Source organism: Poecilia formosa, unplaced genomic scaffold (assembly GCF_000485575.1).
Source record: "Poecilia formosa unplaced genomic scaffold, Poecilia_formosa-5.1.2 Scaffold175, whole genome shotgun sequence".
Classification (NCBI taxonomy): domain Eukaryota; kingdom Metazoa; phylum Chordata; class Actinopteri; order Cyprinodontiformes; family Poeciliidae; genus Poecilia; species Poecilia formosa.
Genome location: NW_006800114.1, coordinates 919,263 through 941,950, shown reverse-complemented (window position 1 = coordinate 941,950; position 22,688 = coordinate 919,263). Strand labels below are relative to the sequence as shown.

The following is a 22,688-nucleotide window of genomic DNA, read 5'->3' as shown; positions in this document are numbered from 1 at the left end:
CTATTCACAAACTAAAACCTGAAAAGTGGTTTCGCTTCTTGCAGGAGAATCTGACCAGACAGAGCTACAGTAGTCGGTTCAAATTAAAAAAATGAAACTTTGTAATTTTTTTTATTTAAAAAGATATATTATTAACATTATTATTAGTAATATATTGGTATTACTAATAATATACACCTATATTCATAGCAATATATGTGTAATGTTGCTATTACATCTGTAGAATTTAAATAATTTTAAAAATGCATAGCATAAACTGTATTATAATGTATTTTCACATTTACTCTTCACAACGAGAGCAACAGACCGATTCGTTGTGATTAAACTGGAGAGAAAAGTTATATGAAAACGTAATCTCTGCATGTTTGAAACACAGTTTGAACACGATTTAGCTGAAGTTAAGTCTGGAATTGCTGAGTTTACACAGACCATCTGCTGCTGAAGGAACTAAGGTGCTAAAAAAAATAAGTCGCCCGATGCGATGAACTTGGAAATGTTCGGGCTTGTTTAGAGAGGGAAATTCATTTCCGGAGAGGCCTCAATGGAACGAGGCGCTGTGAGGAACACAGATCGTTGTGACAATAACAGTAAGTCTATGCAAGCTGTTCAATTCTGAAATCTGAACCCTGCCCAGAAGTATGAAAGAACAAAGCAGAAGTTAGTTGCTTGGAGGAAAAAAAATAGTTCAATTACTGTTTAACAAATGACTATGCAAAGTTTTCGTTTTGGGGTGCAGAATTCTGATCGGTGCAAGAACATCAGTGGTCTAGATCAAGTCATAGTCGTGTCAGAATGATTGCAGGTATAGATGTGAAATTAAGTGGAAATCTGTTGTGAGAATTGATATACATACTTCCTTCGCCTCACAATTATGCACTTTTTGATGTTGAACACATAAAATCCCCATAAAATACATTGAAATTAAAAAGTGTAAACATCCAAGAGGTGTGAATGCTTATGCTAAACACTTTAATTTAACCTACTTCCAATCTGTCAGGCATTTTTAGTGATACTAAAATTAATTACTAAACTGCAAACCTTAACGAAAACGATTGTTTTAGTGGAAGATTTTTCTTTAACGGGGGAAGAAAATGTTCAGTTTCCATCAGACATCATTTATTCAGTCTAATTATTTTTCCCGGTATGCACAATTTCCCTTTGGATGATTTCGTAATGCCACTTCATCTTCATGTGGATTCTCCATTAAAACAAGAAACTTATCGTCGGTTTAAATAAACAGACAGGATCATTACCTTAATTTCCTTTGCCGGTGCCGCTTCCTCGATCGTTTTTTCATACTGTTGCTTCAAAGCCTGGGTGGAAACCTTTGGTAGGTCCTCTCCGCCGACAAGCATAACTGAATTAGACATAAGAAGAAGGCTGCCTCATTAAGTGATTCCAAGTGAGGAGGCTCAGGGGAGCAGGAAAGAGAAATAAATCATTTCATTAAAAACCTGAGTAGTTTTCATTTTCTGAAACCATGCGGCAGCGATTGCCCAATTTCCACTTTCCAATATTTTACCTCCCTGACTTTGCCCTGATTAGATTTGCCGCCATGCGCCGAATAGAGAATCATCTGCTCTCTGACTCGCTTTGAGAGCTCATCCCTTATTCAGCCCGGGGTGCCGAACAATCATTAACATACAGGACCAAAAGCAGCGCTGTGATATATATATATATATATATATATATATATATATATATATATATATATATATATATATATATATATATAAAAGCCCTAAATTACAATATAAAAGGCATGAGCAGAATAACCTGTTTCATCGTAATGGTTCCCATAACCCGCAGCCACGTTGTTATGGTGGACTCCTTGATCATGGATCACCTGTGAAGCAGCGACATCAAACTGTTAGCGCTCCAACGAGTTTCCAATCAGTCACCCATAAATGACTAGAGATGACGTTCGTATCATAATAAGGGCGGCAGGTTTTAGTGATCGTGTAACAAATACCTCTTGCCGCAAAATGCTTGTTGCCGGAATCGTCTCTCTGGCGCTGCTCTTCACCGTCACCTCGGAGGAACTCGACACTTCCTGTCAAACGCAGAACAATGGTGTCACTGACACGGAACAACTGGCACAAGCAAGAAGGGAAATAACATTTAGCTGTGTGGCGCTTTTCACGGATAAAATCCCAAAGTGCTTCACGGTCAAAACATCATCACAGTGATACAACTGAAAACACCTTGAAATGCTTTAAAAATGTTTTGGCGTTTTTTTGTTTGTTTTTTTAAGAAAAGTTTAACACTCAAAATGTTTTCTTTGTCTGTGGATAATGGCGTTTTGAGAGCTTCGCAATTTAAAATTTAAGAAGAGAATTTATTCTTTCACTTAGGGCCAAATTAGCTCAGATAGTTTCTTCTACTTAATAAAATAAAATAAATCGTAATTGAAAAGTGTGTTCTTGTGTTCTTATTTTGTCTGGTAACGTCTCAAATATGTAAAATGACTAAAAGAGAAAAATGAAATACAATAAAATACAAGAAGCACGTACGTTTTGGATCTAACTCGAGTTTTTTTGTAACATTAATGAGAAATTAATGAGGAAATAAATTGTGCTTACAATTTATTTGAGAAATTGTAACCACAGATTGAATGATTAAGACCATTAGCAACCTCTGGACTGAAGAGGAAGAGGAAGAAAAAAGTCCGCCAGAGATATTTTGGGGTACATGTATATTTTTTTGATGCCCTAAAGCTACAATTTAAGTTTTAAAAGGAGTTTTTACATTTAAAAATAACAGGATTGATGTTGGCTCTTTAATTTGTTCAACTGAAATGCATTTTGAACCATCTTAACTCTACTGAATTGACTTGTTTAAACATTTAAACACTAAAAAATTGCACGGTCGTCACCTTCAGTTCAGGTTTTGATACCAGGATGAAAGCAATTTCAAATGAGCTGTTTGGAGTTATGCTCAAGTGGTTAATGAAGCAAATCCTTAGCTGGATTATGACAGTCATTAACATAGTGCCATATATTCTATAAAAGTTTAAATATGTCAAATGAGGAATGAACAGGGCCGACTACACAGCCTTGAGGAACACGAAACAGAAATGCTATTTTTTTACTGATGTGACCTGATTTAGACAATGAAAACAGACAAGACTGGTTTCATTTGACCAATCAGCAGAAATAACTTCCTATGAAGTAACAGAGACAAAAAAAATTAAAAATAAAAGCAAAAGCGGTGAGGATGAACACAAGGCTGCACACACAAAAGCACCCAACACTGCTTTATCACCTCCTGACTGCGAACTGGAAGAAACAGTGGGCGGGTAAGTAATTTTTATATTGTGGGGAAGCTTAATAAAATCCCCTTCTGCGGCTGCTAACAAATGTTTTTCCATTACCGCAATGCTTCCAAAGGGAGCTTGCTAAGTTTGAATTCTGCCAAAGGAGGATTTCAGTGTTGGGGGGGAAAAACGGCAGTAGATTACAAAAAAAAACAGCACAAAACCGAATCAGACGTTTGCTCCTTTGAGATTCATGCAATTTGAAGGAGATGAAAGAGAAATGTATTTCCGCTTGTATGAACGCTGTTAACATGAAAGATACATGGAGGGTCGTTGGTGGAGGGAGTGGGGTCGGGGGGGTGTCCTGTTCTCCTCAAACCACTGGCACCGCATTACGTTTCCATCCTGCTATAAAACAGAGGCTGGATGTCACACCTGTGGAAAGGCGCTTCCAAGTTGCTGCGAAAGAAGCGGCGAGTTGATCAAACGAGTTCTGACGGTTCACCTCGTGGACCCTGATGTAAAATTCACGATTCAGCAAAGGTTCTTTTTGCACTCGACGAATCAGGTCTGCCTCTTTGCCTGAATAAGCAAATGGGGCGAACTGGCCTTACTTCACTACAAAGAAAAAATAAAAAAAATCTGGCCGCCGCTGACACGTTGTGGCATGTTGCTCACGTGCAGGATGACAGATTCACACAGACGAGCTAAGTTCAAGGTGCCCTCTTTGAGTCGATCCGCTGGAAAGGCCTCCGCCACACCAGCCGAGATTTGTTAATAAAGAGACGAATGTAAATCATTCATATCTTTCACTTTTAAACAGAGAAAGGACAGCGGCGATCTGTCTTTCTTGTTTTCTTCGCTTGAAAGAGGAGGGAGAAAAATTGCCCCACTTTCGCCTGCAATCATCAAAACACAATTTTCTGTTTATGGAAATGCTGGAGGCTCTGCATCATGTAATAATATCACATATTCTGGATCTCAAAGTCTCTCCATCGCTGTTAGAATGTCAGGTTCTCATAAGATGTGAGACGATTTTATCCAACTTTGATGTGATCCGATTTTTGCGCACAAGAACTGGGAAAAAAGTCAAATTTAACAACCCTGAAACTTCCCTGTGTTACATTTTGATTCCAATTTAGCATGCAGTCTTTTTGTGTGTTTACACTTGCCTTCACTTATAGAAAATCTGAAGAAAATCTGATCTATGTGCATTCAAAGGTATCAGTCAGATTCAGTCAGTGATTGAAACTGTCCAGAATTGAATAATCCATTTAATCAATTACTCTACTCTGACTAAAAGGCAGTTCTGAGGCTGATTTGCAAGAATTTTTAAGATATCATAAAACTCAAAAACTCTGGAAGATCTGAAGCAGATGTTTGCTGTAGATTGGCTAATCATGGGAATCACAGTGCTTACAAATCACTTCTATCCTGCCTGTTACTCTGTCATCTTGTCTTTTTTTCCCACAGGGTAACCAAAATGTTGCCTCAACTGTTTTCAAAGTGGTGGAGATTTCTTTAATCTATATGTAAAGTTTCACTCACACCGTTTCCTGTTGTGGAATGGACAATAATGTATCTAGAAATACATTTTACGAGGGTCTAACCATGAATAAATGAACTGCATTTTATGCTACATCATAGTGTGATGTAAAGGAGGAATAACAACTGTTTTGTGTAATAATGCATGCGTTTTAGGATGAGAGGTGAAAATTTTGCTATCATGCAACAACTGTATAGGACCAGCATGAATATTTAGTGTCTCGAAGTTGTGAATTGTCAGTAATTTCTGATTAACGCTGTCGGACATAAATGGAACACAACCGTCCTACGGTTATGAAACACAAACGCAGAGATGGAAGATGGTTCAAATCTCACCTGGACTGTTCTCTTCTGAACATGGTACTGGGTGACGGTGGACTGGGAGGATGAAGAGCTGAACTCGTGGCTCTCAAACTGCCTCTTCACAGTGGCCAGACCGCCAGGCAGTGAGCAGGCCTCAGACTCATCCATCACCTATCAGCAGACGAAGACACCAGGATTACCCACAAAAACAGAGTTAAAACCAACAGTCTGAGATACCTCCAGATGTTTTCTGGTTTTCCATGTTTTGTCCCACTTTAATGTTTCAGATCAGAGCTAATAAGATATTTTTTTACACATTGAAAGGTTAATTTGGATAGCTCCCCCCCTCCCATTGATAAATCGTTTAAGCGTTTTGTAGTTACTTTGGTTACAACAATGCAAACTTGTGAGGAGGCAAACATGTTCTGTTGATTAGATGAGGCTGTGGTATAAAACATTCGCCTTCTTTCATCACCGCCTTGAATGTATGACAGGGCAACATCAAAGCCTTGATCTATTAAACTACATTAAAAATGAGCTTAACCTAAACTACAACAGGCTTTCATTTTTAATAGATTTACTTTATCGACATTATTTCCGCACCAGAGGAACACAGGAGAACACCCTTCGCTAAATTATTCATTTTATAGCACGAACATACTTTAAAACGCCTCCTTTTAGTTTATTATAGCATGTCATATGTAGGATAAAGCCAGAAAATGTGAAAACTTTGTAAGGACGGCGTTAGAGCCAAAGAGCTGAAGACGGGTTTGGTATGGAAGAAGAAATCCTTTCCCCATGTGACTTGGGCAATAATGCACTCTACTTGATACAATAATCTCCTTTTGGTATAGTCAATTACAGCCCTAATAGAATATTTATGTGCAGGCTTCTGCATACGGCATAAAGAAAGTGTAATATACATGAGACTTTCTATGAAACGTCTCACCTCTTTATGAATATATTTGTGAATTAATACATGGTTTATATGTTCTTTCAGACATCTTAGTGTCGTTTTTTTATACAAAAAAACAAATGCGACTTCTTTATTTGTGCATTACAGGAGAGTGGAGGTGTTACAAAACAGAGTGTCCATGTTATAAATGTTTTAATACAGAACGGGGCGGGGGGGTGCTTCAGAGGAGATTACTGTCATGTACGTACTGTCACCCTTAGCGTCTCTAAAAGTAGACAAGAACTTAAGACTTGATGTGAGTCCCAGAGGAAACCTGACCCAGTTCCAGCCGTTTTGTCAAGAGGAATGGGCCAAAATTCCAGCAAACTGACCCGAGAGCCAAAATGTTTGACCCAAATTGTACAAGGCAATTTTAGAAAACTTGCTGAGGAAATTCTCTCAATCTTCTCTCAATCCTTACTGTGGCATTTAGCAAGTAAAAAATTATTTTTGATAGTCATGACTGACCTAAATCAAGAAACGTTTAGTTCAACTTAATGTCACCTAGTGAGAAAAGAATTAGAAGTTTATTTTAACATAGATGCTCCATGTACTAAAGCAGAAGTAAAGAATAAAAGCCACTAAATATGGTAGAACTTTTTGTGCAGAATATTATATATATATATGTGCTGTTTATCAATAATAACAGAGAAAAATTAGAGTTACTGGTGAAAGAAAGTGATTTTTATTCTAGCTGTCACAGGATATGGACTTCCAACATCAGAATTTGTCTTTCTTGTAATTTAGCCAGCTGACTGGATTATAAATAATAATAAATATTTGACCTTTTAACTGTTCATAGTCATTTCACAGAACCCCACTTTAGAAGTCCTGAACTATTCTTTTAATGGAAAATTCATGAATACGTTTAATAACCCAATTTTTTGTTTTTCCTACTCACTCGATTAACAGAAACATTAGATTAATTAGTATGAACTTGTCCCCTACTGCACATTAATATAAACATGCTAATCAAAAGCGCTGCCATATTTAGAGATGCAGAATATTACACTCAGATGTGCAGACAGCAGCTGTTTTCGGTAGAAAGCGTAAATCCAAAGACATTCTACTTTCCTGACCCCCACTAGTATTCACACGTGCCCCTCCAAACACCCCTCAGACACATATAGATTACCAACATCAACACTCAGCTGTCTGTAGGCTCCACATGCTTTAATGTCAGGCTCAGCTGAGGCCATAGAGGTAGCAGCGCCGCCGCGCTAACGTCCTCTACCAGCAATTCAGAGAGCGTTTATCAGCGACTCCTTCCAGAAGATGCTTTCCCAGAAGAGCAGAGCTTATCTGCTCAGTTTAAATTTACAAGTGCATTGGATTTCTGGGCCGTTATTTAAAATACCCTTTTTGCGCAACAGGCATTTAAAAAAAGCAACAAGTCACTCGAGGAGGAAGTTTTAGATGATACTTTGTGTGCCGTGCCTGGACCTGCTCTTTAAACTGTGTCTTCTATTTCCAGTGTTAGCATTAGCAGAAATAGCTCTCACAAGACACCTGCGCAACCCAGCAGTGGTGCTAACTAAAATGTTAGCTGTGCTAGCCCTGAAGCGTTAATTGTAAACACTAGTGCCACTAACCCCTAAAACATTACATTAGCACGGTATTTAGCAGGAGCTAATACTTCAGTTCAAATTACATGGGCTCTTTAAAGACTGCTATCCTCATTCACCAGTTTAATGTTGACATAATTATTTACATGTTCTATAATGACCTGAAATATTACACATCTATCTTGTACTCTAGTGTCCAAGTTTTGTTTTGTTCTCGTATGTTTCTTGTTTGAAATAAAGCTAAAAAGAGAAAGAGACAGAGAGAGAGAGAAGAGAACATGGGGACAGGAAGTAGAACTGCTGCACCGACTTCAAAATAAAAGCATGAATATAAACATCAAACTGATTGAAGAATTGTCAGCAGTCAATGACCAAAACGTCAACACAGATGTCAGACTCAAAGTTACAATCCTCAAAGATTAATTTAGGGGCAGCTACGTATATGAAGTGTTTTCAAAGTTAGCTAAATGAAAAATTAGCTCTGATATTAGCAGATTAGCAGATGTGTGCCCACCGCAGCAACCCACTTTTCTTTACAATGTCTAAATTCATTCAGAATATTCAGAACATATTTTATTTAGAAAGTAAAATTCTGATTTATTTACATTTCTACACTTTATCAACAGGACTTTAGAGGTATTTTATAGTTCACAAGTCCAGGAAACATAGCAGCTGCCTCCAAAAAGGTGGAAGTTTGACATCTATAAACACACCTGTGAGGTCAGATGATACCTTATAATCATCAGATCAACAGACACAGGAAGTTTTGATGGGGAAGTACTAGATGTTTCCTTTTACATGTTGCTGAAGCTAATGCAACGGCTCCGCAAAAACATTTAAACTGGGTTATAAAAAACCAAAAGCAGAAGTTTTCTTCAAAGAAAAACTTAAATTCAGAAAAGTGTGGCCTTATTTCTGCCTGACCTTGTCGGTTCATGCTGTTGAATTATTACGAGTTTAGAGCACGGAGGCTCTAAAAGTCACCGAGGATTATTTTCTCGTCCTTGACAATAAATAATGATGTCAATATTCAGAATTTTATTTTCCGTCGTTGGTGCACTCAGATGAAGGGGAACTAATGTGTGAAGTTCTGCTTTTATTGAAAAGTGGGGGAGGACTGTCTTTCAAAATTCCTCAGAAACAGAGAAAGGATAGAGTGGTTTAACAGCACGAACTGCCAAGTTACAGTTCAGAAATACGTTTATCCACTTCCTCCTTAAAATAATCGACATCTGGACCCTTCCAGGCTGTTATCTTGCTAAGAGTGGATTCCATGTGTCTAACTAAAACGATGTACTTGAAACTTCTAACCTCGCCCTTCGGGGGGTTTAAAACGCAGCAGCGAGGGGAGCAGGGAAGGCAAAAAAACATACGCAAAAACAAAACAAAATCCCTGCTCTGTTGAGAAAAATGCATTTTACTCCAAGTAATTTGTTTTTAGTGGGCGCCAATTAAATCCTGTGCAACAAGTTGTGTTTTGAAAATGCTTCATTATGATTTGGCGTCACTGGATCAATATTCATTGTGTGAGTTTGTGCATTTTATCTCGTCGAGATTAAATGCAGTGAGGCAGAATTTCTCTAAATTCCCTCACGTCGCTAAGGGTTCAGATTTTTTAAAAGCAGCTCGGAGTGTTTCTGAGCAGTCAGCAGCACATTGAGAGGAGACGGCAGGCGACGTTATCTCGGTTTAGAAAATCGGGGGGCAAAGTCTCATGAGGGAGTGAAGCTGAGAGCCACTTACAAGACGCTCAAGGCTCATATTTGCAACTCACTCCCTGTAGAAATACTCAATTTTGTAAATTTATGACCACAAATTTCACCAGATTTTCATGGGATTTTATTTGATAAGCAAACACAAATCAGCAAATGACGCCCCATAATACAAATTTGTCACATGATTACTTCCAGGACTGCCCTGAAACTGGAAGTTGGTGATATGGACTTAAAGTTTTATCAGGATATTTTGTGGTATTATTATGATAACAATGAGACAAACTTTTTATTGCTTCTTTTTGAGGTAATAACTGCACGACATCAATTATAGCCCCACCAACACAAATATATGCTCTTGGAAAATATCTCCATTATATGCAGCTTTATGAAACCAGTCACATAAAGAAGTGAGATTTATTTGTTTCCCTAAAATGAGCACTGTAGATGCATTTAGTCATATTTTCTTTTGTATTTGTTAAACAGTGGAGAAAATAGTAAAAATATTCTCGACAATAAAGAAAGCCGTATGATAGATCAAAATATGGTAAGAAATGTATCACGATAAACGATACGATAAAGGCCAACCCTGATCTAAAACCCATACAACAATTAAATACGGGGCACGTATGGGGAGGTAATGGTGCCGGAAAGCTGGACTTATAAATGACAACGCTTGGCAAAAAATTAAACTTTTGTGTCCGACATGTGATGACCAGCCAGCTTAAACTGATTTTTTTAGATCCCATTTCAGACAAAGTTGTGAGTCCAACTTGTTTTATTTGGTAAAACCATAACAGAAGGCCAGGTGAGTGAAGGCCCGTACGCAAGTTGACTTGAACTTATCTCTCTTCATTTCTTTACTTTTATCTAATTAAAAAAAACTCCCATTAGGATGAGACACTGAGCCCGTGTGCCGCCGGCCCGTCTCCGTCTCCAGTTACATACAAGTTGAAGTTCTCGTCTTACTGCCGTGGAGGAAGCGCCGCCGCTCTCCTTGCTGGACACGGCCGCCTGATACATCGCCAGCCGCTCTTTCACCGACACCGGCTCGGCCTCCTGGTTCTCCTCTGAAGACCCGGCTCTACCTGCGGCTACACAAACATGCAGAACATTAAAAAAAGTACAATACCTCTAGACTAATATACGCTCTTCATAGGGCAATCAAAGGGAAGTTAGACTTAACACGACCGCTGGATAAGTCTCCTCAAGGGGTTTGCTGATATTTGCTACCTACTCATTACTCTTTTGGCACATCAGGGAAAGCTGTGGAGGAGCTTGCCATTTAGTAATTGGTCTTCGGGGATAATTTTGTACAAAAGGGCCTTTTATTTTTTAATAAACTACAACAAGCTGAATCGATGGAATAGATTTTTTTTTACCTAAAAAAAAAGAGCAGCGTCCTTACTAAATCATCAAGATTTCTAAAACTCCATGTGAAGAAGAAAAATAAAAGGATATGCCTTTTGTTTGAAACCTGAATTTGATGAAGACATCCTCTAACTTTCAATGCTCCACATTCAACAAACAGAGCAAGAGATATGTAGAGGAAAATGGAGAAAATAAAAAAGAACAATCCGTCTTTCTTTTTGCGGTTCCGAACATCCCCGCGGACAGCCAATTAGACAAAAGTGTTGATTCTACATTTGACTTTTTGAGCTACAAAGCATCATTAGGCTCCAGAGGAGCCTCTGTTAAGGCTCAGCCTCCGCCCACACCCAACCTTTCAGCTCTTGGCATGTTATCTCGCTCTGAGCAGCAGCTTCCCCGGGATGAAAGACGACCCTAAATAGAAACGATTCGTCTTCTTCATGTACTCGCCCCGTAACCTTTTGACTCGCTGAAATCCTCCTCCTTGTTTTGTTTTGAGGTTTTACATGTTTTCTTTTTTCCACGCACATGTATGTTTTCTGGTTGAAGAAAAAAAGAAAGAAAAAAGGGAGGAGTTTTATGTCCCCAGAGACGGAAAGATCAGAAAGAGCAGGCAGAATCCTTCTTTGCTTTGTCAGTAATAGATAGGAAAAAAGAAAAATCAAAACAATGAAGAAGAGGTCGCCCTGTTCAAATTTAAAGAAAACAAAACTTTTTTGATCTACCCTGAATGTACCATCCTTACTGAAAAGCATGAGGGTGGCAGATTCATGATGTGGGAGGAATGCGATTTAGATTTACAGTGTCTGACCGTTACCGTACTGGTAATGGTCAGACGACGTGTCCATATTTCAATGGAAAAACAAGCAAATACATAAAATACCTCAACTGTAATTATCAAGAAATCTGCCTGTTTATGTAACATATCTGAATTTTTATGTTGACAAAACAGTGGATTAACGGTAAATTAATTAAACAAATTAAAACATTTCTCCAAATAGAGGACAATGCAAAATATTTTACTAATAAAAATCTTAATGGTAAAATGTACCATTTTTTTTCCAATAAAAATCTTAAACTGTGTGGTTTTTATATGTAGTTAGCTTCCTGGGTCAATACTTTTTAATAACCGCATTGCGATGCAATTATAGCTCCAAGTCTATCAGTTTTACACATTACTTGTGAATTTTCCTAAACAGAGTTCTTTTGTTTTTAACGAGGTTCTCCAACAAACGTCAGAGGCCAGCTTAAACTACAACAATAAACTTCCTCTGTTCTGCTAAAATTGCAGTCTGTGGACAAAATGTAGAGGTACAAGGAGAGACATTAGGAGACTTCAAGGTGCCTCAGGGTTTCTCCGATTTCATCTGGATGCCACGTGTTAAGAAAACATCCCATTGCACTGCTTATAGCTTTTTTGCTACTTTTGGCAAAGTAGTCAAGGGGAACGGGGGCAAAGATAGACCGTTGAAGATAGCAGCATCCGCTAAATCCTATAAATATGAGTCAGAAATCCTACACCTGAGGCTGTGGCGCATCCTAATAACGGCTTGATGACAGAAGCACAAGGATGATTCCCTCATTTATCACCTGGGATAAATGTTCGCGTCATGGTCTGCGGCTCTGAAGCACGGGTCAGCCACGTGAAGGTTTAAAAGTCTGCGTGCAATGACAACAGCCCTTCGGTTATCTCCGGCTTTTCAGAATGATAAGTCATATGCAGAGCCGCCATACCACAGAGTTGAGGTAAGCAGGCTTTCGGGGGTTGAGGGAGGGAGTGGAGGAGGGTGTGGGGGGGTGACTGGAAGAGAAAAATAAACCCAGCCTTTTTATAAACCGGCTCTGTCTGCAGCGTCATGTTCCCCCGTAACAGGCAGTTTCATGGGGAGGGGGTGTGTGGAGGAGTACATATGTGGAGACGAAGAAGTGAACGCAGAGATTAGGGATATCTTCCGTTAGGATTTTAAGCTATTCACCGTATCCATTGTGAGAACTAATTAGTTCTGGCGCCGACTCACGCTTCGTTATCCGTAATACAGGCTGCATTATGCATAATGTACCTCAAGGTAATGAGGGCAAAGTCTCTGGGTTCAGGTTTTTTTTTGCAGGATTTGTCTTTAAATCGGTTGGATTTCTTTTTTATTTTGCGTACTATTGGACTGTAGCCAATTAAATTGGGTTAACAATTTACATACAGTTTCTTTAGTGTAGATTTTAATCAATTTTTTAGAGTGAAATTTGTTAAAGTTTAAGACAGTTAAACAACTACCAACTTCTTAAAGCTGCTAAATCAAATAAGTTAGTTAAATACTTCCATTTAGACGATTTTGGTTATGGGGTTATGTTAAAACGAATGTGAAAGCATGAAAAAGTATTTGAACTCTTGCCGATTTCTTCTATTTTTTGTTTTTTCAAATAATTTTTGTAAATGTCTACCATATTCTGTGGGTTTTATTGAAGATTTTATTCATTAAGCAAAAACACTATCAATGACAAAGTCATTGCTTGCCTTGGTAAACTATAAAATACTTTAATTAAGTTTTTTTGTTTTTTGTTTTATTTTGCAAATGCAGTAGTGAACAGCATCAGACCTGAAGAATCACTAATACAACCTGGATAACAGCATGAGGTAGGCTAAACGGTCTCAGAAAGCAATTGAATAAAATCCAAGAACAAATGACAAACAGTCATCTGTGATTGTGAAAGGTAATATCTGAGGCTTTGGGACCGTAGTGAGAACCGTTATCCAACAACAGAGAAAACATGGAAGAGTGTTCGACTAATTAAAACGACTCCAAGAGCTCACTTTGACGAATCATCCAAGAGGTCTAAAATCACCAAGAACAACTCCTAAAGCACCGGAGATCTCACAATATTTAGGGTAAGGTATTTTCATCACTCAACAACAAGAAAGAGACCAGAAATGGTGTTCATGGGGGAGGTCCAAGGCTAAAAACTATGCCTGACCAAGGCTATGCCTGACCAACAGTAACAAAGACCTGTGTCACATTTGCCGAAAACATCTTGATTATCCCCAAGACTTCTGGGACAATAATCTGTGGACGGCTAATGAAGTGCCGTAGAAATATCATACAAAGCGGGACACAACAATGCTTTCTCAACAACTCTCTAAACCTTGAACTGAGTTGCTATATTCATTCTTTGCATGCCCTCTATTGAAATTACAGAATTTCAATGGTAGCTATTTTGTATTTTTACACCAAATTTAGTTCTTACAGCGTAAATTCACTCGATTTTAGGAGCAACAGACTCAGACTGACTAGTTTTTTCTTTTCAGATTTATATTCCCTTCAGACCAAACACTTCAGCACCACAACAAAGGTAATAACACTGGCTGAGAGGGTAATGGAAGCGGGGGAAGGCCACGACGAGTCAACAAGGGAGGCCTCACTGCTGACAGCGTACATGACTTGGCGGCTATATTGAGCTTAGCTAAGGCCTGCTGACCTCTAGGCCCTGCCTCCACGCGGACGGCTCCTCTACAGGGACCGATTGAGAGTCGCTCCACTCTCGACTCGGCTAGTGCTGAGGCAAAAGGTGAAGAGTGAAAAAGGGGATCCACCACGCCAAGAGACTCGACATGTGATAGCGATTTCAGTGTTTAAAGGACCTGAGAGGCAACACGACTTGGCAGCACAAAGAAAGTTCAAGGACCATAGATCTGCAACAGGCAGAGGCCATAGACAAATCACAGAGGCGTTCCCACCCACCCTTCTTGTGTCCCCCATCCTCACAATAAAAGCCTCTGGCAACGCAATTTTCTGTTCAGTACTTACTGGCCAAACCTTTTGCCTGCTGAGGTTTGACAGGAAAGCAAAGAGAGCTACACTAATTGAAATGTCAGCCTACGGAGGGTGATTTCTATCTCACCGGCAAAGTAAAACAGGCACAATAATTAAGCTGTCAAATTTATCAAAATAACTTCTTTACAAGGAGAGTGAATTGTCCTCAAGCACTTCCTCATGCCGGCTTAGCACTTTGTCTCTGATTCGATGTGCTTTCAGAATATTCCAGATCAGGGTTGCTGCTGGGAATTGCTCACGGAAGGGAACACGAAAAGACCCATGTATGTTTTATGATAACACACAAATCCTTGTGGCATCATGGACACGAGCTAAAAAAAAAAAATCTTTTTCCACCAATTTTGAGTCATGTTGAACAGGGGCAGTACATCAGACTCTTCATTCTCTGGGGAGGCTGTTCAAGTCACTTACCTTCAAGATGTTCTTTAAGGGAAATAGTTATAGAATCCAATAGAGAAGAAGAGGGCCTTGGGTTGTACAGAAAAATACCCAAACGGGATTAGTTAGCACCCTTCACCCAAACCCAAAAACAAAGGAAAGAAAGAAAGTGTGTGTTGGAGACCAGCTCCAACAGTGCAGCTCAGTGAGTGGGACCCGGGCGTCTGGTGACAGCTGACTTTATTTTAGAAGCTCCCCTCTTAAAAAAAAAAAAAAAAATGGGATGGACTTCTGGGAGAGGGTAAGTCAAGTGGAGGTGGGCTTACTTTTTTAGTGCCAACCCTAGAGGTACCCTACATTCCTTTGACCTTATGTCATGGTAGTCTTATAGATATGAATCTCCCACTACATGAGCCAGAAAAACACTCACACTTAGTGTAGCTCTCATTTATAGATGGGCAAAACGGGAAGACATTTGACATTCGTAACGTCTTCCTGTTAGTTGGCTGGAAATCAGAACTGAGCGTACACCCTACCAGAAGGTATTCATGGTCAATGGTACTTCAATATATTTTATGTGATTGACCACACACAGTGTAGTTTATTTAAAGACCATTTAAAGACAGAGCATAGTTTAAAAAAGAAAATTAAAGCTAAAAATATTTTAGCCTTTTGTGGGCAAATACCCGTTTCCTTTCAATCATGCATCTTAACAAGTAGACTTTAGTTAGGTGACTGGGTTATGCTGAATTTAATTTAGGGATATTAAGGATATTAACCTACCACACTATCAAAGCTGACTGAACCCTTTTCTCAAAAGTAAAATAAAAGCTGCAGAAGGTCAGAATAACTCCTGTATGATTCAGTTTGCCATAAGTAGAACTGCCTGTTCTTGATTTGCCAACAACAGGGACTTCTAGTGCTTGTCTAGAATAGGTTTCTGTGTACAAATCACTGAAAAACTCTTACAGGACAAATATATGAAAGCTGTAGTGTTTCTAAGAACCAGACTGAATGTTCTTTTTTTTTCCTTTTCCTTTGCTACAGTAGGCTAATTTGGAGTTATGATGCAGATGCAGGACTGGTATCGATCCTGCTATTGAACTCTTAGTTGGAGAATCTAATTATAAGAATGCGACTGCAAGATTTGCTGGGAAAAGAATTGGTGGGAATGTCGGAAACAGCAGCTGCTAGCGGATTGGGAGGTAAATGTTTTAATGTCAGCTCTGAACTGAACGACATCGAATTAAATTAACCCGACAGTTTGCGTAACCATTCGTGACTAACGTAGATCAATACAAAACAGAACAACTTGCACTATTTTTTCTCACAACTTAACGGCTGAATTGTAAACATCAACCTAAAAACAAACAGAACAAACTGAAAAATGTGATTTGGGGATTTAAACAGTGGAGGAGATGTAGAATTATGCTAGCTACATTCACTGGTATGGAAACCAAAAACGGACATTCCTAGAGATGTATTTTCATAATGTTATGTCAAGGAATCAGATTATTTTTGTCATCTGTTGCTTTGAGTAAGAAAGGATTGCTACCAGAACCTAAACAGGTTATTTATTTATGTTGGGAATCAGTACAATCATGCTAGCCACTGATTTACCGATAAAGGTATTAGCTAAAACCTGGCTGTGCCTGGTACTTCGACAATAATTATTCTGACGTGAGCTAGCTCAGATCTTTGAAAATCTACAGCCACATGGGCTCGATTGAGTAAACACTGCTTACGAAACCTGCTCAACCTTGAGCGATTTCAATGGTTTAAAAATATTCTGACGAATCGTGAGGACAAATCTGTTCCCTCTACGTCTGGCCTCAAGAGATCTTTGAGCCAATTTCAAAGACATCTCTTCAGATAGAAAAGCACTGCAGCTAATACAATGGGAGGGTATTCAGTGGAAGGCCTCTGGTGGAAGGGTAGAGAAAAGAAACTATTTCTGACAGTATTTTTTGAGTTCTCCAGCTTGGGAAATACTGACTTAGACGCATTGCCCTAAAGCAAACAGCAACAACACGGGTCCTCCTCCTTGGGTGCAGTCTATTTATTTTCTTTCAGCTTTTTTTTTCTTTCTATCTGGAGAGATTTCTCCGAAAATTTCACTTTGTGTTCATATGTTCTGTATATTAAACTCCGATCTTGACCATTTAACCTCAGAGGCACCGCGTTTCCCCAGAAGGCCACACCGGAAGGCGGCACAGCGAGGAGAGAAAAGCGTGGGTGCCGAGCCGTCGAGATTATCCGTCGATAATCCCGCTGAAATTGCGCATGGATCTGCAGTTTCCCAAAGTGGAAAGCAAACACTCAGAGAACGTCTCATGAAAGGGCTCGTGTGGATCCTCAAATTAAGATGCGGAGATTCAGATTTTCCAGAACATCTCAGAGAAATCAAAGATTGACTGAGATTTGCATGTTGAATGTGAAACGCTGACTGTTCTCACAGCGAAACTGATATGATCCGAACTAAAATGTGAAACTGCTTTTCCCTGGTTAAATCATTTTCAGATTGTGAGACAGTAATAATGCCTCAAGACTAGCAGAAAGACTCTAACAGTTTTATTTAATCAACAATAAGACAACTGAAACCCCTCTATGCTTAATCCACATTTGAGGACTACAGTCTGTATTTGTCATGTTTCAAAGTTCATCATTCACAGAACATGATGTTGAAAATGTTTTTTTTAGCCCTAATCTTCTGTGAAGGCATTTTTTTTCTTTTTTTAACACGTCAAAGAGGATATTCACACACTTGCCGCTTGTTTGTAAAGCTAAATGTTCTACCCAGTGATAAAGTGCTGGCTTTTCATTGTACCCATGACAACAGGTTTTACTCCAGCGTCCAATCGTTGTTTCATGTTCTCAGGTAAAGTTTCTCAGGTAAAGTCAACATGTCCGCTCTCAAACAGACACACAACATCGTCGATTTTCAATTTCTAAACGTTCATGCGTTACGGGATCGTTTGCATCTCGTAATATCCTCTAAGTGGATCATGTCTGAAATTAACAGCCAGAAAATCTTTGTTTTTTTTTCCACGAGATCCATATTAAAAAGACATCATCGTTTGGCAGGCCAATCTGGCAGGAGATTAATCAAAACAAAAACAGCCATTTGGGCAAATCTGTCTCCAACTGTCACAATTCAAACACAGGAAAAAAAGCTTATTATTTAGCACTACCTCCTTCCTGGATATATAGAGATAAAAAAAAATACATAACTTCTGAATGAAAAAAATAAACACATTTAGATTTACACGGTGCCACAAAAGCCCGCCACGGCATCACGCTGTTATTCTGGTGGAACGCGAGCAGAGTGCGTGTAAACAAGGACGCCCGCTACGAAGGAGCCGCAGCGCAGAGATTTGGAAGTGAGCTTTGCATCTGTTTAAAGTGCAGTTACTCCACGCTTGTGCTTTATTTAAGCGCCGCGGATTTGAAGGAGGCAGTTCTGTTCCTCTCGGATCCTTTTTCTCCTGCTGTCAGTCACTCCGGCTGGCAGAGATTACGCGGCGTCTTCGCTGTCGGCTCGCCGGGCGCGACGAAAGTTGTCGCTCAGTCAGGACAACGCCGGGGATCATCAGCGAGCTCTAATTTTAGATGCAGGCCTGATGGATCCCAGGTGATAAGGACATCAGCCAGCATGTATAAATATCATTAGTATCTGTATGTGTGGGTGAATTTATGAGCGCGTGTTCAGGCGCGGGATTAAGGCCCGTCAACAAATCATTTCACATCCTCACCCTCGACTATCGCGTTGCTCTTATTTCATTTTCATCCCACAATGCGTCTAAAACAAAGTTTGTTGCTACCTGGAGAACACGGTCGAGCACTAAAACAGCCGAGGTCTGACCTTTCACCTCCAAGAGTGTTTATATGATGTTATTTTCTACTTAACAACTCAGAGAGATGATGCTTGGCCCACAGTTGGAGAGATGCAACACCTGTAGGTCCTAAACGTGTTCTGTGTTTTCAAAAAGGGCTTCCAAACTGGGGTTCAATTCAGGTAGCATAGCTGGTTTTTCTACACAAATCGCGAAACATTTAGAATAATCAAGGTTATTGTTCCTTCTTTTTTTATTTGGTTTGACCCAGACTCTGCCTCCTCACTCACTGTAGATTGAGCAACTAAATATCTATCCATTTTGTCTCTAGCATAGGCTTGGTGAAGTTGTTGAAATGCGTGCAGTTATTTCTTACGCTTTGTGTTTTTTTTCCTAATGTAGTGACCTCCCTGAAAAACTCTGGTGGCCACGGGAGAGAGCGCCATTTTGAAAAGCCATTATATGTTATATATATTCCCCACCACCTCCACCACCTGCTGTATTTAAAAAGATAATGAAAAATGAATTGTATTATTTTAAAAAAAAGAACATTTAGGAGAAAAACAATGGACTGAGGAATGAGCCTAGTGGAACCCCACAGGATAGAGACATGATGTTAGAGGAAACTGTATTGAACACAATAGCATTGTTGATCATGAAACACCTATAATATAAAGTAACAAAATGGAGAAAACAAACTGGTTATTGATGTCGATCGATACCATCGATATATCGTGCATCGCTAACTTCTGTACTTGAATTGTTTTGAAGTGTGAAATATCCTGATCAACAAGCAAACAGTTCTTCTCTGCTAGTGAAAATAATGTTAACTTTGTTATTAAAGTCCCAAGTCATTTTACATTCAAAGTTATGTGATTATTTATAGTGACACTTGTTATTTATTCACACTGAGCACTCTGTGGAAATGTGGATTGCCACAGCGGCGCGCACTTTAACATGAGGAATATATCTTGTCTATAGTTGGCACATTTTGGAGCTGCAGTCTGCAAGATTCATGTGAGAAGATTTTTAAGTTCCCTCCATAGTGGTAATTAAAACAGAAATTATATCCTGCGCTCAGCAAGGCCTGCAGCTCACCCCATAACTTAATTTCTCTTTTAGAGCACAGTCCTGGTGGCTTAAAAGGAAATATTTAAGTTTCCTTGCAGCAGGAAGACTTCTTAATTCAGGGCAGACTATGAGCTCAGCTTGCAATTTCTTTTATATCAAAAATATATATATATATATATATTTTTTTTTTTTTGATGTCTTATTCCTCTAATCTAAAAAAAAAAAAAAAAGTTAAACTTGTGACTCTTGAAAATTCATCATACAACTAGCAGATACTATTTTGGGTTGAAAGCTGCTGATTTGGATTTTATTGGTGAGCTTTTAATCAAAAACTCTCCCGATATATCAGACACAAAAAGCTACAAGTTGCTGTATTGAGCCAAAACATTTAGGAGATCTCACTGCAAACCCTTGATTACTGATAAACAAAAAATAAATAAATACATAAATAAATAAACCAAGGATTATGTTGTGTTTTAAGGATGAAATGACCAAGAACTATAACATTTTACTGTCTCCCTATTCTATCAAGGCATCTGATGAAAGGGCAACGCCTCCTATGGCTGCAGCCTCAGGCATCTGGCTAGCCAGTTCTTATGTTGCTTGTTATTTGTTCTTTGGATGTATTGAAATGTCAATTCCCTCCCAGAGGATTAATAAAGAATAGTCATTCATTTATAAAAAGCTTTTTAAAGGTCCATAAAATAAAGTTAGAGTGTAGAAATGCTCACTAATACTTTAATGAATAAGTCCATAGATTAACAGCAAAGTCAATGTATAAATTTACGAAACAGGCAAACAACTGATATTATTAAATTTCTGAATGAATGAAACATGAGATGCTTTTATTTTGAAGGACCAAAAGTGTCTAGGTAAATTAGGGCCATTTTGTTCTCAAACCACTTAAAGTCAATAAGGACAGCAGTTTTGGAAAATTCCATGTCGTCACCATTGTGATGCTACAACAGACATAAACAGGTTGATATAAACCAGCAACAGCCACAAGATTTCCTGGTTCCCAAATCAAACACACCCTTCCCATCCAGTGTATTTCTATCAGAGCTGAGGTCTGTGGTTTACTTCCTGTAAAAAGCTTCTAATTCATTTTACTTCACAAACTGGTAAGAAGCATAACAGAAAACCTCTACATGATGTGCCAGTCATTTGCATCCAGTACGGTATCCCAGAAGTGACCAAATTAATCATTTACTCAAAAGTCAAGATTCTAGATCCAAATCAAGTGGAGTTTAGAGAAAAGTGTTTGTGTTCTTGAACGTTTTGCTGTTTTTTTATACACAGATGGACATAAACAAAGGCAGTCCCCACTCTGTGATGTGCTAACCTGTTAGGTTACAGGAATGGAGGTACCTTGCCTGAACCCCATCTGTGTTTTTTATGTTATCTGCCAAAGGCAGAAAATAAAGCGGAGGTAGCTACTGTACTGGTTCTCTGCCACAATTGGAATTGCAGCGTCAAGGGAGCGTCCGGATTGTCAGAAAAAAAAAAAAGAAAAGAAAAAAATACCAGCGAGGCAGAGCCTTATCTGGAAATGAACAATCCAGTTTTTCAAACAGCTGCTTTCCGCCAAATGTTTATCTCCCAGAACAAATGGCACGAAACATTGCATTAACCATCCCGAGGGCTCGGCTGACGGAACAGTGTAACCATGATGCAATCACAGCGCTCAGACCCAATATTAGATCCAATCTTTCAGTAGGATAGCTCTCACAAAGTTACCAGTCCTGAAAAAATTGGAAAAGAGTACGCAAATTGTGTTTGTATGATTGTCAAATACACATAATCACAAGCAGAGAAAATGAGCTACAGCTCAATAAATGGAAATTTAAGGGAAATATGTGGTACAATAAAAGGTTCTAGCTGCTTTTCGAAGGCATCCAAAGAGTCAGCTAGAATAAGTTATACTAACTGATATAATCTTATGGTAGATTTTAATTCTTTACTGGTATCTCTATTCTGATTGTAAATAAATTCCTGCTCACAGCTGTTGGAACGCTTTGACATTTTAACCAGACCCAAAACAGGAACCAAAGGCTGAGTTCTTCCTGAATTTGCTTAAAGCCCTCAAAAAGTAGGGAAATAACACTGAATTTTATATTCTATGTGTCAGTCAGGGGGTCAACATCCAAAGTGTGAAGGGGCAAAATTTTAGAATCCCGCAGCAAATTGACAGAAAAACATTTAATTAAAAAATAAAAGTAAAATTGCAATTTTTCCATACTTATCCAGAGTTGAAAAATATAAGACATTTTTGAGACTTTTCTAGACTTCATGGCTGTCACCGTATAGACGAATTAATATAAAGACCAATGTAGAAGCTTCCTATAAAAGGGAGAAACATGAATGAGAAATAGATTTAAATTATCCAAAAGGAAAGATTACAAACATGAGACTTGACTAAGTAAAATAAAACGAGTGCCTGACTGACTCTAGTTGGAATTTGAGTGGGATTTGCTATGCAAGAGGTAAAGAGTTAACGAGTAGATAGTCTACCTAAGTCATGAAGAATTAAAGAATGGACAAGAAATGTCAGAATGAGACTGAATGATAAGAGAATAATTAGTAAGATACACTTCCTGTCAAAAAAAAAAAAAGAAAATTTTGGAAAAAAAATAATGGACTGAGGACCGAGCCTAGTGGAACTCCGCAGGTTAAAGAGGTAATGTTAATACACTGAGTACCATGTAACACATATAATGTAAAGTGTGAAGAGATTTTATTTTTACTGAAAGTTTCAATACTTTCACATGGAGTTTGTGCTACTTCTTTATTTTCGGATGGATCAATAACACACGGATTGTTTTTAAACTTTTAAATAACCAAAAAAATTAGTCTTAAAATGAACTGAACAATAGTA

At 38.7% G+C, this 22,688-nt stretch overlaps 1 protein-coding gene across 4 annotated transcripts in view; it reads right to left on the bottom strand.

Moving 5' to 3' along the window:
* xirp2a (xin actin binding repeat containing 2a) overlaps positions 1 to 22,688 on the bottom strand; it is a 58,061-nt gene that overhangs the window by 10,943 nt on the left and 24,430 nt on the right. For 3 of the 4 annotated variants that reach the window (XM_016678156.1, XM_016678157.1, XM_016678158.1), the window contains exons 3-7: positions 10,306 to 10,430; positions 5,138 to 5,275; positions 1,973 to 2,053; positions 1,777 to 1,846; positions 1,254 to 1,357 (exon numbers count right to left, since the gene is read on the bottom strand). In XM_016678156.1, the coding sequence (XP_016533642.1) occupies positions 1,254 to 1,357; positions 1,777 to 1,846; positions 1,973 to 2,053; positions 5,138 to 5,275; positions 10,306 to 10,430 (518 nt within the window). Of the gene's footprint in view, positions 1 to 1,253; positions 1,358 to 1,776; positions 1,847 to 1,972; positions 2,054 to 5,137; positions 5,276 to 10,305; positions 10,431 to 14,942; positions 15,124 to 22,688 lie in introns of those variants that run through there. The other variant, XM_016678159.1, reaches the window with a different exon arrangement.